Source organism: Procambarus clarkii, chromosome 43, assembly GCF_040958095.1.
Source record: "Procambarus clarkii isolate CNS0578487 chromosome 43, FALCON_Pclarkii_2.0, whole genome shotgun sequence".
Lineage (NCBI taxonomy): Eukaryota > Metazoa > Arthropoda > Malacostraca > Decapoda > Cambaridae > Procambarus > Procambarus clarkii.
The window spans coordinates 1,792,563-1,808,413 of NC_091192.1; the positions used below are offsets into that span (position 1 = coordinate 1,792,563).

The window sequence follows — 15,851 nt, forward strand, 5'->3', positions numbered from 1 at the left end:
GATTTGCCTAATAAGCCAAGTTTTCCTTAATTAATATATTTTCTCTAATTTTTTTCTTATGAAATGATAAAGCTACCCATTTCATTATGTATGAGGTCAATTTTTTTTATTAGAGTTAAAATTAACGTAGATATATGACCGAACCTAACCAACCCTACCTAACCTAACCTAACCTATCTTTATTGGTTAGGTTAGGTTAGGTGTGTGTGTGTGTGTGTGTGTGTGTGTGTGTGTGTGTGTGTGTGTGTGTGTTTATGTATGTATATATGTGTATGTATGAACAACTCAATAAATAATAATAATAAAATAAAGAGTCTTAAACAGAATAACATGTGTGGAAGCATCGGAGTGTGTATATATGAATGCTACACAGTATTCATCTATGGACATCCATATGTGGTGAAACACATGTGAAGAACCTCTCACACACTCACAGCTCCCTGACAAGAGGGAGCCAGCTTAGCTTAGCTGCCAACACCCACACATCGTGTCAGCAAGGCGGACAGCCCGCCTGCTTTCATACCTCTCACTGTATTTCCCACTTCTATACTTCCCTTCACCTGCGCCTCTCCTTCCTCTTTACTCCGCACCCCCCACCCACCCAAAAATAAATTATAAGTAACTAAAGGTACTGGACTAGATAGAGTATCACCATGGATGTTAACAGCAGCAGCACAGGTCCTCAGCGTACCTCTACCACTAATCTTTAATGAGTCACTTACAAAGAAGGAATTGACCAGCTGCTAGAAGGCAAAAGTGATGCCAATCTACAAGAGATAAATAAGATGCACTAATTAATTACAGACAAGCATCACTTGCAACGTACTTGAATTATAATTTTAAGTCAAGTTGCACACCTAGAAAGAATTAGGTTAGTAAACAGCAACTCTGCTTTAGAGCAGGGAAATCATGCCTGACGAACCTCCTGGAGTCTTATGATAAGGTAAAGAAAATATGGCAAGACAGAGCAGGATGGGCAGATTGCATATTTCCGGACTGCCAAAAAGCCTTCGATACAGTACCACACAGAAGACTACTATACAATCTTGAGAGACAGACGGGAGTAGATGGAAACCCACTATCATGGGTAAGGAATTACCTGAGCTAACTCACCCTAACCCCTGCACTGAAGCCCTCCAAGCCTTCTTCTTTGAAGGTCAGCATCCCTCCAAATGGATTACCAAAACCGCCATTGTGTTCAGAATGTATAATATTCATCACCTCTACCAAGAGAGACAACAACGACACTTTCCTGCCCCGTGGGAGATCACTCCTTTCCAAATTACTGTCCCTCCCTTTCCCACCCAAGAAGCTGATTAAAGAACAGTCCTTGCTTCGACAAGAAGCAAAGTACAATGTCTTAAGCCAAATTGATGCTTTAGTCAGAGAGCGCTCCCTTTCCCAGATTATTTACACTGATGGATCCTTGCATCAGTCCCATGGTGCAGCTGGAAGTGCAGTTGTTGTGACAGGGAGAGATGGTTCCGTCTCCCATGAGTGTGGAGCGCGTCTCAGTAACTGGGCCTCCACTCTTCAAACAGAATTGGTTGCCATAATCCTTGCACTCGAGCGCGTATATGAATCCAAAGTTGACACGCTAATTGTAAGTGACTCCTTGTCATCCTTGACTGCCCTCAGCTCTCCAAGGCATAACTGTGACGTTCTTATCTCTGAAGCTAGACACAGATATAGTGAAATAGTCAATGATGGAGTCAAATCTATCTCATGTGGATTCTTTCCCATATTGATCTCCGAATGCATGATAGAACTGATAAGTTGGCCAAGACTTTTGCTCGTAAAGAGGTAATTGATTACCAACTTGGACTACCTTTGAGCAGCCTGAGGGCAGCAATATCCCAGGAACATCAACTAAATTTCGGAGACTTGAGGCAAAGAAAAATTCACACCAGTTCCTCCATCTATCATCATTCTATTATGCAGGAAGAACCGCACGTCTATGGGTCATCCAATAATGTTAGCAGACTTCTAGATGTTACCACTGCTAGGCTTAGGCTCGGCTACAAGTACCTATGGGAGTTTGTAACATCTGCTGATGTAGATTTGACTAAATGTAAACTCTATCAGCAGAACTATTCGCATACTTTGCGTCATTATATAATATAATATGAAAAAATCGCTGAATTTAGAGATAACACCATCAATAGTGTCCAAGAAATGTGTAAGTACTTCATTCATAATGATGTGCTGCCCGAAATCTTAGCGAAGTATCCAAAATTTGCTTACTGTAGGTAATGCATGCACATGACTGTAAAGCTGCCGCCCAGTTGGGTGGGTGTGGTGCACATGACTGTAAAGCTGCCGCCCAGTTGGGTTGGTGTGGAGCACATGACTGTAAAGCTGCCGCCCAGTTGGGTGGGTGTGGAGCAAGACTAGTAACTGTGTGACTCACCATAGATGTAAAGTACCTTGTATAGTGACTGTTGTGAGCCTCTTGTTGAATCACTTGTGATACAAAAGATTATTGATGTGTATATTTGTGTGGGTGATTGAATACGTATGTGTGTGTAAATATGTATATGTATATATATGTACACGTATGTATGAGTATGTATACATGTATATATAACATTTATAATTGTGTAATTAGCGTCAAAAGATTGGTATTTGCTTAGCTAAACGAACTATAGAGTTCAGTTCCAGAACCGATTATGTGCCTCTATAATCCTTTACACCACCGCCCACGGGATGGGTATGGGGTGCATAATAAAGAAAGAAATTGAAAAAATTGAAATAACCTACAAACATATATATATATATATATATATATATATATATATATATATATATATATATTATATATATATATATATATATATATATATATATATATATATATATAATATATATATATATATATATATATATATATATATATATATATATATATATATATATATAATATATATATATATATATATATATATATATATATATATATATATATATATATATATATATATATATATATATAATATATATATATATATATATATATATATATATATATATATATATATATATATATATATATATATATATAGGCAGATGTACGTCTTTTCTACATAAACAGTGTTCTAGGTCTACTGCTATAATCTAAATTATATAACTGTACTGTACTGTCTCCCCCCCCCCCCTCATTTAGTAAAACCTCTAAACTATTGGGACCGACTAAAGAGCCTAAATCTGTATTGTCTTGAGCGCAGAACGGGAGAGATACATATTACTCTACACATGGAAAACAGAAGAAGGGCTGGTCCCAAACCTGCACACAGAAATAACATCACATGAGACCAGGAGGGATGGCAGAATGTGCAGAATACCCCCGTTGAAGAGCACAGGTGCAACAGGTACTCTGAGAGAGAACTATCAACATCAGAGGCCCGAGACTGTTCAACACGCTTCCACTACACATAAGGGACATAACTGGCCGACCCCTCACAGTGTTCAAGAGAGAACTGGATAAACACCTCCAAAGGATACCTGATCAACCAGGCTGTGACTCATACGTCAGGCTGCGAGCAGCCGCGTCCAACAGCCTGGTTAACCAGTCCAGCAACCAGGAGGCCTGGTCGACGACCGGGCCGCGGGGACGCTAAGTCCCCGAAATTATCTCAAGGTAAGCAAGGTAACCTCAACGAGGTGTCTTTTTCCATTTCCATAATTTCCCCTCACAATGTGAGAGGGGGGGGGGAGGTATACACAGTGTGGGGGGGGGAGGTATACACAGTGTGGGGGGGGGGGAGGTATACACAGTGAGGGGGGGGGGGAGACAGTGAGTCTACCAGCGGGGAACAATAGCGACTGACAGATAGAGGCCAAGATAACCACACACTGAGCGGTCTACACTGAGATATCTTGCCAGGGCGTCCCCCCCCCCCTCCCCGGCCACACGGCCGCGTCGAGCCCATTGTACTATTGATATGGATGGCTATAATAAAGTTCTTTGTTGGTCGGGGTGACGGGGACGTGTGGATAGACTCCTGGGAGCCTAGCCCCCACCTCCGTCCCTCACTACGCCCGCCCACCAACCTTTCCTTACACCTCTCTCATCGTCAGTGACGGAATGTTTCTCACCCTACTGAGAGTGATGCTTATTATTTTGAGGTTCCAGGGTGTGGTGTTGACGGGGTGGGCCACACCCTCGGTGCTGGGCCAGGGGTGGGCCACACCCTCGGTGCTGGGCCAGGGGTGGGCCACACCCTCGGTGCTGGGCCAGGGGTGGGCCACACCCTCGGTGCTGGGCCAGGGGTGGGCCACACCCTCGGTGCTGGGCCAGGGGTGGGCCACACCCGCGGAGCCAGCATTGAGGTACTGGTGAGGGGGTAACTTTTCTCTCCCTTCCTCAGCCTCTCTCTCCCTCTCAGTACCTTTCTCCCTCTGTTTTCTGACCATTTTACCTCCCTCCTCTGTCTCTTCTCTCCCTCGCCCCCCCCCCCTCGCCCCCCCCCCCCCCCCGCCTCCACAGGTCGGTGTTTACCTGGATGATGGAGCAAGTAAATTGAAAGGAAAACTGGTGGGCCGCCTCCCCACCGTCACTGTGGGCCGCCTCCCCACCGTCACTGTGGGCCCCCTCCCCACCGTTACTGTGGGCCCCCTCCCCACCGTCACTGTGGGCCGCCTCCCCACCGTCACTGTGGGCCGCCTCCCCACCGTCACTGTGGGCCGCCTCCCCACCGTCACTGTGGGCCGCCTCCCCACCGTCACTGTGGGCCGCCTCCCCACCGTCACTGTGGGCCGCCTCCCCACCGTCACTGTGGGCCGCCTCCCCACCGTCACTATGGGCCGCCTCCCCACCGTCACTGAGGGCCCCCTCCCCACCGTCACTGAGGGCCCCCTCCCCACCGTCACTGTGGGCCACAGTGACGGTGGGGAGGCGGCCCTCCCCACTTACTCAACAGAAGAGTAAGGGGAGACATGATAACCACCTACAAAATTCTGAGGGGAATTGACAGGGTGGACAAAGACAAACTCTTCAGCACGGGTGGGACACGAACAAGGGGACACAGGTGGAAACTTAGTACCCAGATGAGCCACAGGGACGTTAGAAAGAATTTTTTCAGTGTCAGAGTAGTTAATAAATGGAATGCATTAGGCAGTGATGTGGTGGAGGCTGACTCCATACAAAGTTTCAAATGTAGATATGATAGAGCCCAGTAGGCTCAGGAATCTGTACACCAGTTGATTAACAGTTGAGAGGCGGGACCAAAGAGCCACAGCTCATGCCCCACAGGCACAATTAGGTGAGTACAATAAGGTGAGTACACACACACACACAGACACGAGAGGAGTACCTCAAGGATCGGTGCTGGGACCAATTCTATTTCTAATATATGTTAACGACATGTTTATAGGAGTAGAATCCTACATGTCGATGTTTGCGGATGATGCAAAGTTGATGAGAAGAGTTGTGACAGATGAGGATTCTAGGATCCTCCAAGAGGACTTGAACAGGTTGCAGAGATGGTCAGAGAAATGGTTACTGGAGTTCAACACGAGCAAATGTAAAGTTATGGAAATTGGACTAGGTGACAGGGGATCAAAGGGACAGTACACAATGAAGAGGAACAGCCTACCTGTGATGACGCAAGAAAGACACCTGGAAGTGGACGTAACACCTAATCTAACTCCTGAGGCACATATAAATAGGATAACGACAGCAGCGTACTCTACACTGGCAAAAGTTAGAACATCATTCAGAAAACTAAGTCAGGAGGCATTTAGGGCGCTTTACTCTGCCTTCGTGAGGCCAGTCTTAGAGTATGCCGCCTCATCACGGAGTCCCTACCTGAAGAAGCATATAAGGAAACTGGAAAAGGTTCTAAGGTTTGCAACGAGACTCGTCCCAGCGTTACGAGGGATGGGGTATGAGGAACGCCTGAAGGAACTTTGCCTTACGACACTAGAAAAAAGAAGGGAGAGGGGGGGAGGGACGTGATAGGAACACAAAATATTTAGGGGGATTGACAGAGTGGACAGAGACAAAATGTTCACACGGAATAGTAACAGAACGAGGGGACATGGGTGGAAGCTGGAAACTCAGATGAGTCACAGAGATGTTAGGAAGTTTTCTTTTAGCGTGAGAGTAGTGGAAAAATGGAATGCACTTAAGGAACAGGTTGTGGAAGCGAATACTATTCATAATTTTAAAGAGTAGGTATGATAGGGAAATATGACCGGAGTCATTGCTGTAAACAACCGATGCCAGAGGAACACATAAAGAACATTGTGAGAGGAGTGTATGCGTCGCTTTCCAACTTCAGACTTGCTTTTAATTATATGTATGCTGAAAAACTACAGAAACAGTTCATGAGTTTTGTGAGACCAAAACTGTTATATGCAGCACTTGTATGGCGCCCATATTTCAAGAAGAACATCAATAAACTGGAAAAGCTGCAGCGCCATGCTACAAAATGGCTTCCGGAACTGAATAAACAAGAGTTACGAGGGGAGACTAGAGGCGTCAAACATGCCAAAACTAGAAGATTGAAGAAAGTGTAGCGATATGATCACCACTTACAAAATACTAACAGTAATAGACCAAATTGACAAAGAGGAACTCCTGACACCAGCAACTTCACGAACAAGAGGGCACGGATTCAAGCTAAGAAAACAGAGGTGCTGAAAAATATTAGACAATTTTCTTTTGCCAGTAGTTTCAAAGCTGTGTGTGTGTGCTCACCTAGTTGTACTTGCGGGGGTTCAGCTCTGGCTCTTTGGTCCCGCCTCTCAACCGTCAATCAACTGGTGTACAGGTTCCTGAGCCTACTGGGCTCTATCATATCTACATTTGAAACTGTGTATGGAGTCAGCCTCCACCACATCACTACCTAATGCATTCCATCTGTTAACTACTCTGACACTGAAAAAGTTCATTCTAACGTCCCTGTGGCTCATTTGGGAACACAGTCTCCACCTGTGTCTCCTTGTTTGCGTACCACCCGTGTTAAAATGTTTATCCTTATCTACCCTGTCAATTCCTCTGAGAATTTTGTAGGTAGTGATCATGTCTCCCCTTACTCTTTTGTCTTCCAGTGTCGTGAGGTGCATTTCTCGCAGCCTTTCCTCCTAACTCATGCCTCTTAATTCTCGGACTAGTCTAGTGGCATACCACTGAACTTTTTCCAGCTTCGTCTTGTGCTTGACAAGGTACGGGCTCCATGCTGGGGCCGCATACTCCAGGATTGGTCTTACATATGTGGTGTACAAGATTCTGAATGATTCCTTACACAGGTTCCTGAACGCCGTTCTGATGTTAGCCAGCCTCGCATATGCCGCAGACGTTATTCTCTTTATGTGGGCTTCAGGAGACAGGTTTGGTGTGATATCAACTCCTAGATCTTTCTCTCTGTTCGTTTCATTAAGTACTTCATCTCCTATTCTGTATCCTGTGTCTGGCCTCCTGTTTCCACTGCCTAGTTTCATTACTTTGCATTTACTCGGGTTGAACTTCAACAGCCATTTGTTGAACCATTCACTCAGTCTGTCTAGGTCATCTTGTAGCCTCCTACTATCGTCCACAGTTTCAATCCTCATAATTTTTGCATCATCGGCAAACATTGAGAGAAACTATTCTATACCCTCTGGGAGATCATTTATATATATCAGAAACAGTATAGGTTCAAGGACTGACCCCTGCGGTACTCCACTCGTAACGTCTCACCAATCTGAGACCTCACCCCTCACACTGACTCGTTGTCTCCTGTTTCTTAGGTACTCCTGTATCCAACGGAGTACCTTCCCTTTCACTCCAGCCTGCATCTCCAGCTTTTTCACTAGCCTCTTGTGTGGCACTGTATCAAAGGCTTTCTGACAATCCAAAAATATGCAGTCTGCCCACCCTTCTCTTTCTTGCCTTATTTTTGTTGCCTGGTCGTAGAATTCAAGTAACCCTGTGAGGCAGGACCTGCCATCCCTGAACCCATGTTGATGCTGTGTTACAAAGTTCTTTCGCTACAGGTGCTCCACTTGCTTCCTTCGCACAATCTTCTCCATCAGCTTGCATGGTATGCAGGTTAGGGACACTGGCCTGTAATTCAGTGCCTCCTGTCTATCCCCTTTCTTGTATATCGGGACTACGTTAGCTGCTTTCCAAATATCTGGCAGTTCCCCTGTTGCCAGTGATTTGTTATACACTATGGAGAGTGGGAGGCACAGTTCTTCTGCTCCTTCCTTTAGTATCCAAGGGGAGATTCCATCTGGGCCTATAGCCTTTGTTACATCCAACTCTAGTAAACACTTCCTTACTTCCCCACTGGTAATCTCAAACTCTTCCAGTGCTTCCTGGTTAGCTATTCCCTCTCTTATATCTGGGATTTCTCCTTGCTCTAAGGTGTGTGTGTGTGTGTGTGTGTGTGTGTGTGTGTGTGTGTGTGTGTGTGTGTGTGTGTGTGTGTGTGTGTGTGTGTGTGTGTGTGTAATTACCTAAGTGCAGTTACAGGATGAGAGCTACGCTCGTGGTGTCCCGTCTTCCCAGCACTCTTTGTCATATAACGCTTTGAAACTACTGACGGTCTTGGCCTCCACCACCTTCTCACTTAACTTGTTCCAACCGTCTACCACTCTATTTGCGAAGATAGTGTGTGTGAGTGTGTGTGTGATACTGTGGTGACACCATGGGTGGTGAAGGGGGGGGGGTGATGGTGAGTGTGGTGACACCATGGGTGGTGAGGGGGAGGGGTGATGGTGAGTGTGGTGACACCATGGGTGGTGAGGGGGGGGTGATGGTGAGTGTGTTGACACCATGGGTGGGGAGGGGGGTGATGGTGAGTGTGTTGACACCATGGGTGGGGAGGAAGGGGTGATGGTGAGTGTGGTGACACCATAGGTGGGGAGGAGGGGGTGATGGTGAGACCATGGGTGATGAAGGGGGGGAGGGACTCACCTGAAGTTGTAATAACGTATGGAGAGGCTGACGGAGTCGTCCGGACTAAAGACGTAGTGCTGGAAGTCTTCCACATCCTGCTCGTAGTCTGTGGGGGGTAGAGGACACCATAGTTAGTTCTCTCTCTCTCCCTCTCCCTCACTCCCTCTCTCCCTCTCTCCCTCTCTCCCTCTCTCCCTCTCTCCCTCTCTCTCTCCCTCTCTCCCTCTCTCCCTCTCTCTCTCCCTCTCCCTCTCTCTCTCTCTCTCTCTCTCTCTCTCTCTCTCTCTCTCTCTCTCTCTCTCTCTCTCTCTCTCTCTCTCTCTCCCTCTCTCCCTCTCTCTCTCTCTCTCTCTCTCTCTCTCTCTCTCTCTCTCTCTCTCTCTCTCTCTCTCTCTCTCCCTCTCTCTCTCCCTCTCTCTCTCCCTCTCCCTCTCCCTCTCTCTCTCCCTCTCCCTCTCTCTCTCTCTCCCTCTCTCTCTCTCTCCCTCTCTCTCCCTCTCTCTCCCTCTCTCTCTCCCTCTCTCTCTCCCTCTCTCTCTCTCTCTCTCTCTCTAACACAAGGACGCTCGCTCCTCAGAGAGGAAGGCAGAAACAACAATCAGGTAAGGCTCAGGTACGATCATCACACTGGCACTAACACGGGAACAACACCAACATAATACCATCAGCGCCGTACGCACAGTTGGCACCCTTACGCCCGCTCTTCATAGCCATCAACTGCTAATTACTTCTAACCCACTAACAACCTGTCAGAGCAATCTCGGACCTTGCTACTGGTAAAGGTCCATGACTGGTGACACTGGTAAAGGAGCTTAGCAGTGTGGATACATTGAAGTAGCTAAATGTAACATCACGGGAAGGGCGGACCACAGGAGACATGATCTCAACATACACGATACTGACAGAGGCAGGATGAGGATACTAATTCAACATGGAAGAAAAAAGAAGTGGCGCAGAAAGATGATGGAACTACAAATGAATCGGCAGATAAGTAGAGGACAAGAAAGTTGCAGAGAGCGGTAGTTACAGCACCAAGTATAAGATAGCTAAGAGTCGGGGTCTCAGGAGCTAAGTGCGACCTCCACTGACCAAGTGCTGTACTAACACACACACACACACCCGGGACAAGCGATGATACACACAGCCAGCAAGTATAAGGGCAGCCATCACCAACCTCCATAAAGGTCGGTGATGGTTGAAGCAAGCGTTCACCGCCAGCGGGAGACGATGGCTACATGGGGGGGGGGGGAGATGGCAGTCACATTTGTGGCTGAGGAGACACAAGTGATCATCATAACTACACTGCACATGGCAAGGCGGACACGCCTGCAACTGGGCGACAAAACCAAAGGGTTCACAGATGACATTGACATTTTGAGAATGAAGTTCGACTCTTCAATGACAATAAAGAGCTGCTTAACCTAGTTCAAGAGGCAGCCAGGAGACTTACAGCTCTAAGGCGCATCTCACACCTTCTTGACAGCAAGAGCTGCAAAACCTTATATGAAGCACAAGTTTGTTCCCATCTAGAGTATACACCCCTCTCCTGGATCGCCTGGCCCCCCCCCCCCCTCATTCATCACACTGTTGGACAAAGTGGAGAGACGTGTGATCGTATCACTGAAATTAATGCTTTAATTAGTATCAAGATGCTTAGGCTAACCCACCCTAACCCCTGCACTGAAGCCCTCCAAGCCTTCTTCCTTGAAGGTCAGCATCCCTCCAAATGGATTACCGAAACCGCCACTGTGCTCAGAATGTTTAATATTCATCACCTCTACCAAGAGAGACAACAACGACACTTTCCTGCCCCGTGGGAGATCACTCCTTTCCAAATTACTGTCCCACCCTTTCCCACCCAAGAAGCTGATTAAAGAACAGTCCTTGCTTCGACAAGAAGCAAAGTACAATGTCTTAAGCCAAATTGATGCTTTAGTCAGAGAGCGCTCCCTTTCCCAGATTATTTACACTGATGGATCCTTGCATCAGTCCCATGGTGCAGCTGGAAGTGCAGTTGTTGTGACAGGGAGAGATGGTTCCTTCTCCCATGAGTGTGGAGCGCGTCTCAGTAACTGGGCCTCCACTCTTCAAACAGAATTGGTTGCCATAATCCTTGCACTCGAGCGCGTATATGAATCCAAAGTTGACACGCTAATTGTAAGTGACTCCTTGTCATCCTTGACTGCCCTCAGCTCTCCAAGGCATAACTGTGACGTGCTTATCTCAGAAGCTAGACACAGATAAAATGAAATAATTAATGATGGAGTGATTAATGATAAAATTAAATAATTAATGTGGAAGGAATCCACAGGACTATGTCCTGTGGATTCCTTCCCATATTGGTCTCCGAATACATGATAGAACTGATGAGTTGGCCAAGACTTGCACGCAAAGAGGGAATTGATTACCAACTTAGACTGCCTTTGAGCAGCCTGAGGGCAGCAATATTCCGGGAACATCAACTAAATTTCGGAGACTTGAGGCAAAGTGAAATGCCCACCAGTTCCTCCATCTATCATCATTCTATTATGCAGGAAGAACCGCACGTCTATGGGTCATCCAATAATGTTAGCAGACTTCTAGATGTTACCACTGCTAGGCTTAGGCTCGGCTACAAGTACCTCTGGCAGTTTGTAATATCTGCTGATGTAGATTTGACTAAATGTAAACTCTGTCAGCAGAACTATTCGCATACTTTGCGTCATTATATAATGGAATGTGAAAAAATCGCTGAATTTAGAGATAACACCATCAATAGTGTCCAAGAAATGTGTAAGTACTTCATTCATAATGATGTGCTATCTTGAGGTTATCTTGAGATGATTTCGGGGCTTTAGTGTCCCCGCGGCCCGGTCCTCGACCAGGCCTCCACCCCCAGGAGGCAGCCCGTGACAGCTGACTAACACCCAGGTACCTATTTTACTGATAGGTAACAGGGGCATAGGGTGAAAGAAACTCTGTCAATTGTTTCTCACCGGCGCCTGGGATCGAACCCAGGACCACAGGATCACAAGTCCAGCGTGCTGTCCGCTCGGCCGACCGACTCCCAGCACATGCTGCCCGAAATCTTAGCAAAGTATCCAAAATTTGCTTACTGTAGGTAATGCATTCACATGACTGCAAAGCTGCCGCCCAGTTGGGTGGGTGTAGAGCACATGACTGTAAAGCTGCCGCCCAGTTGGGTGGGTGTGGAGCACATTACTGTAAAGCTGCCGCCCAGTTGGGTGGGTGTGGAGCACATGACTGTAAAGCTGCCGCCCAGTTGGGTGGGTGTGGAGCACATGACTGTAAAGCTGCCCCCCAGTTGGGTGGGTGTGGAGCACATGACTGTAAAGCTGCCGCCCAGTTGGGTGGGTGTGGAGCACATGACTGTAAAGCTGCCGCCCAGTTGGGTGGGTGTGGAGCACATGACTGTAAAGCTGCCGCCCAGTTGGGTGGGTGTGGAGCACATGACTGTAAAGCTGCCGCCCAATTGGGTGGGTGTGCAGCACATGACTGTAAAGCTGCCGCCCAGTTGGGTGGGTGTGGAGCACATGACTGTAAAGCTGCCGCCCAGTTGGGTGGGTGTGCAGCAAGACTAGTAACTGTGTGACTCACCATAGATGTAAAGTGCCTTGTATAGTGACTGTTGTGAGCCTCTTGTTGAATCACTTGTGATACAAAAGATTACTGATGTGTATATTTGTGTGGGTGATTGAATACGTATGTGTGTGTAAATATGTATATGTATATATATGTACACGTATGTATGAGTATGAGTACATGTATAAATAACCTTATTAATTGTGTAACTAGCGTCAAAAGATTGTTATTTGCTTAGCTAAACGAACTAGAGGGTTCAGTTCCTGAACCGATTATGTGCCTCTGTAATCCTTTACACCACCGCCCACGGGATGGGTATGGGGTGCATAATAAAGAAAGAAATTGAATTGTGTAAGAAGGCTTATCTCTAGTCTTGACCAAGTCTGGTGGGAACGGTCTGAACATCAGAGCCTGCAACACCGTCGTGACGTTGTGGGTCTTACTGTTATGTACAAGGCCAACATCCTCAAAGTTCCGCACCTGGCCCAACTCCGTGGACAACCATTAGTTGGCACACGTAACATTAGGTTCTGAACTTTCCAGTCTCATGCTGGAACTGCCATTCTCGAGAACATCAGCGATCATTCACTCCGAAGCTGAGTCGCATCTGGAACTTGTTCGCTCAACAGGTTAATACACGGGAGATCAGGTCAACTGATCACATGAAGACTGACACACAGTTGGCTACAGGCTCATCCTCTTCCTTATATGAATGTTACCTAATGTTGTTAATTCATAAAAGCTATTCCTACTGATACATATAACAAGCTCATGAAATAAATGGGTCTCTATCTTGAGATGATTTCGGGGCTTTTAGTGTCCCCGCGGCCCGATCCTCGACCAGGCCTCCTCCCCCAGGAAGCAGCCCGTGACAGCTGACTAACTCCCAGGTACCTATTTACTGCTAGGAAACAGGGGCATAGGGTGAAAGAAACTCTGCCCATTGTTTCTCGCCAGCGCCTGGGATCAAACCCAGGACCACAGGATCACAAGTCCAGGGTGCTGTCCGCTCGGCCGACCGACTCGGCTCTAGGAGTGGAATTCAACTTAGCTGAGGAAGGATTACAGCTCTTGCTTGCTGTTTCACCAGATTCCTTATATGATTGTTCCCTATGTGATAGTTTCAAAACATTCTCATGAAATAAATGAGTTTCTAAGAGCAGGCTTCAGAGGAGCTGAGGTAGGAAACCAGCTCATGCTTGCAGTTTCATCAGGTACGTCACTTGACAGGCCTTATGACTCACTAGTCTTAGTTATACAAAAAAAAAGGAGCGAGAATGTGTGTGTGTGTGTGTGTGTGTGTGTGTGTGTGTGTGTGTGTGTGTGTGTGTGTGTGTGTGTGAGAGAGAGACTGACTGACTCTCTCATTATACTAAAGGACCATTAGGTGGTCCACACACACACACACACGCCCACTCACGCACACACGCACGCGCGCACACACACACACACACACACACACACACACACACACACACGTCATGTCTACAAACAGCCGATGGCTAGAAAGGTGGGATTCAAGAGCCAATGCTCGATCCTGCAGGCACAAATAGGTGAATACACACACACACTCAACCCAAGCTGAGAGGTATGAGCTACGAGGAGAGACTACGGGAATTAAACCTCACTTCGTTGGAAGACAGAAGAGTTAGGGGGGACATGATCACCACATTCAAGATTCTCAAGGGAATCGACAGGGTTGATAAAGACAGGCTATTTAGCACAAGGGGCACACGCACAAGGGGACACAGGTGGAAACCGAGTGCCCAAATGAGCCACAGAGATATTAGAAAAAACTTTTTTAGTGTCAGAGTGGTTGACAAATGGAATGCACTAGGATGTGGTGTGGTGGAGGCTGACTCCATACACAGTTTCAAGTGTAGATATGATAGAGCCCAATAGGCTCAGGAATCTGTACACCAGTTGATTGACAGTTGAGAGGCGGGACCAAAGAGCCAGAGTTCAACCCCCGCAAGCACAACACGGTGAGTACAGGAGGCGGGTGAGAGGCAGGCTGGAGCAGCAGGAAGTAGTGCGGGGGATAACTTCCCTCAGGCTAATAACTACCCCGTATTGATCACCCCCCCCCTCCCCTCCCCCCTCCCCTCCCCCTCCCCTCCCCCCCCCCCGACTCCTCCCCTCCCCCTCCCCGTCTCCTCCCTTCCTCCCAGCCTTCTTACGGTCTACTGTGTACTCACCTAGTTGTGCTTGTGGGGGTTGAGCTTCGACTCTTTGGTCCCGCCACTCAACCGTCAATCAACTGGTGTACAGGTTCCTGAGCCTACTGGGCTCTATCATATCTACACTTGAAACTGTGTTTAGAGTCAGCCTCTACCACATCACTGCCTAATGTATTACTCTGACACTGAAAAAGTTCTTTCTAACGTCCCTGTGGCTCATTTAGGAACTCAGTTTCCACCTGTGTCCCCTAGTGCGTGTGCCCCCAGAGTTAAATAAACCGTCTTTATAATTTTCACTGAGAATCGTGAATGTCGTGATCATGTCTCCCCTAATTCTTCTGTCTTCCACCGACGTGAAATTTAGTTCCCGTAGTCTCTCCTCGTAGCTCATACCCCTCACCTCACGTACTAGTCAGGTCGCATGCCTTTGAATTTTTCCAGTTTAGTCTTGTGCTTGAAAAGATACGGACTTCAGGCTGGAGCTGCATACTCCAGGATTGGTCTCACGTATATGGTATAAAAGGTTCTAAATGATTCCCTACACAAGTTTCTAAATTTCTTGGAGTCCTGGCATATGCCGCTGATATTATTCTCTTGATGTGGGCTTCAGGGGACAGGTCTGGCGTGATATGTGGATATGTGATATGTGGCGTGTGTGTGTACTAACCCCAGGACTTTCTTTCTCTCTCTGACTTCATCTCTCAAATGATACCTTATATCAGGCCTCCTGCTCCCTACACCTATCTTCATTACATTACATTTGGTTGGGTTAAACTCAAACAACCATTTGTTCGACCATTCCTTCAGTTTGTCTAGGTCTTCTTGGAGCCTAAAACAGTCCTCTTCTGTCTTAATCCTTCTCATAATTTTGGCATCGTCCGCAAACATTGAGAGAAATGAATCTATACCCTCCGGGAGATCATTTACATATATCTGAAACAAGATAGGACCGAGTACAGAGCCCTGTGGGACTCCACTGGTGACTTCACGCCAATCGGAGGTCTCACCCCTCACCGTAACTCTGCTTCCTATTGCTAAGGTACTCCCTTATCCACTGGAGCACCTTACCAGCTACACCTGCCTGTCTCTCCAGCTTATGTACCAGCCTCTTATGCGGTACTGTGTCAAAGGCTTTCCGACAATCCAAGAAAATGCATTCCGCCCAGCCCTCTCTTTCTTGCTTAATCTTTGTCACCTGATCGTAG

At 47.0% G+C, this 15,851-nt stretch overlaps 1 protein-coding gene across 1 annotated transcript in view; it reads right to left on the bottom strand.

Annotated features, from left to right (window-relative positions):
* Positions 1-15,851, bottom strand: part of LOC123753377 (protein suppressor 2 of zeste-like) — a 280,164-nt gene that overhangs the window by 69,184 nt on the left and 195,129 nt on the right. The window contains exon 5 of the mRNA XM_069299989.1: positions 8,903-8,990. Coding sequence (XP_069156090.1) covers positions 8,903-8,990 — 88 coding nt within the window. The remainder of the gene's footprint in view (positions 1-8,902; positions 8,991-15,851) is intronic.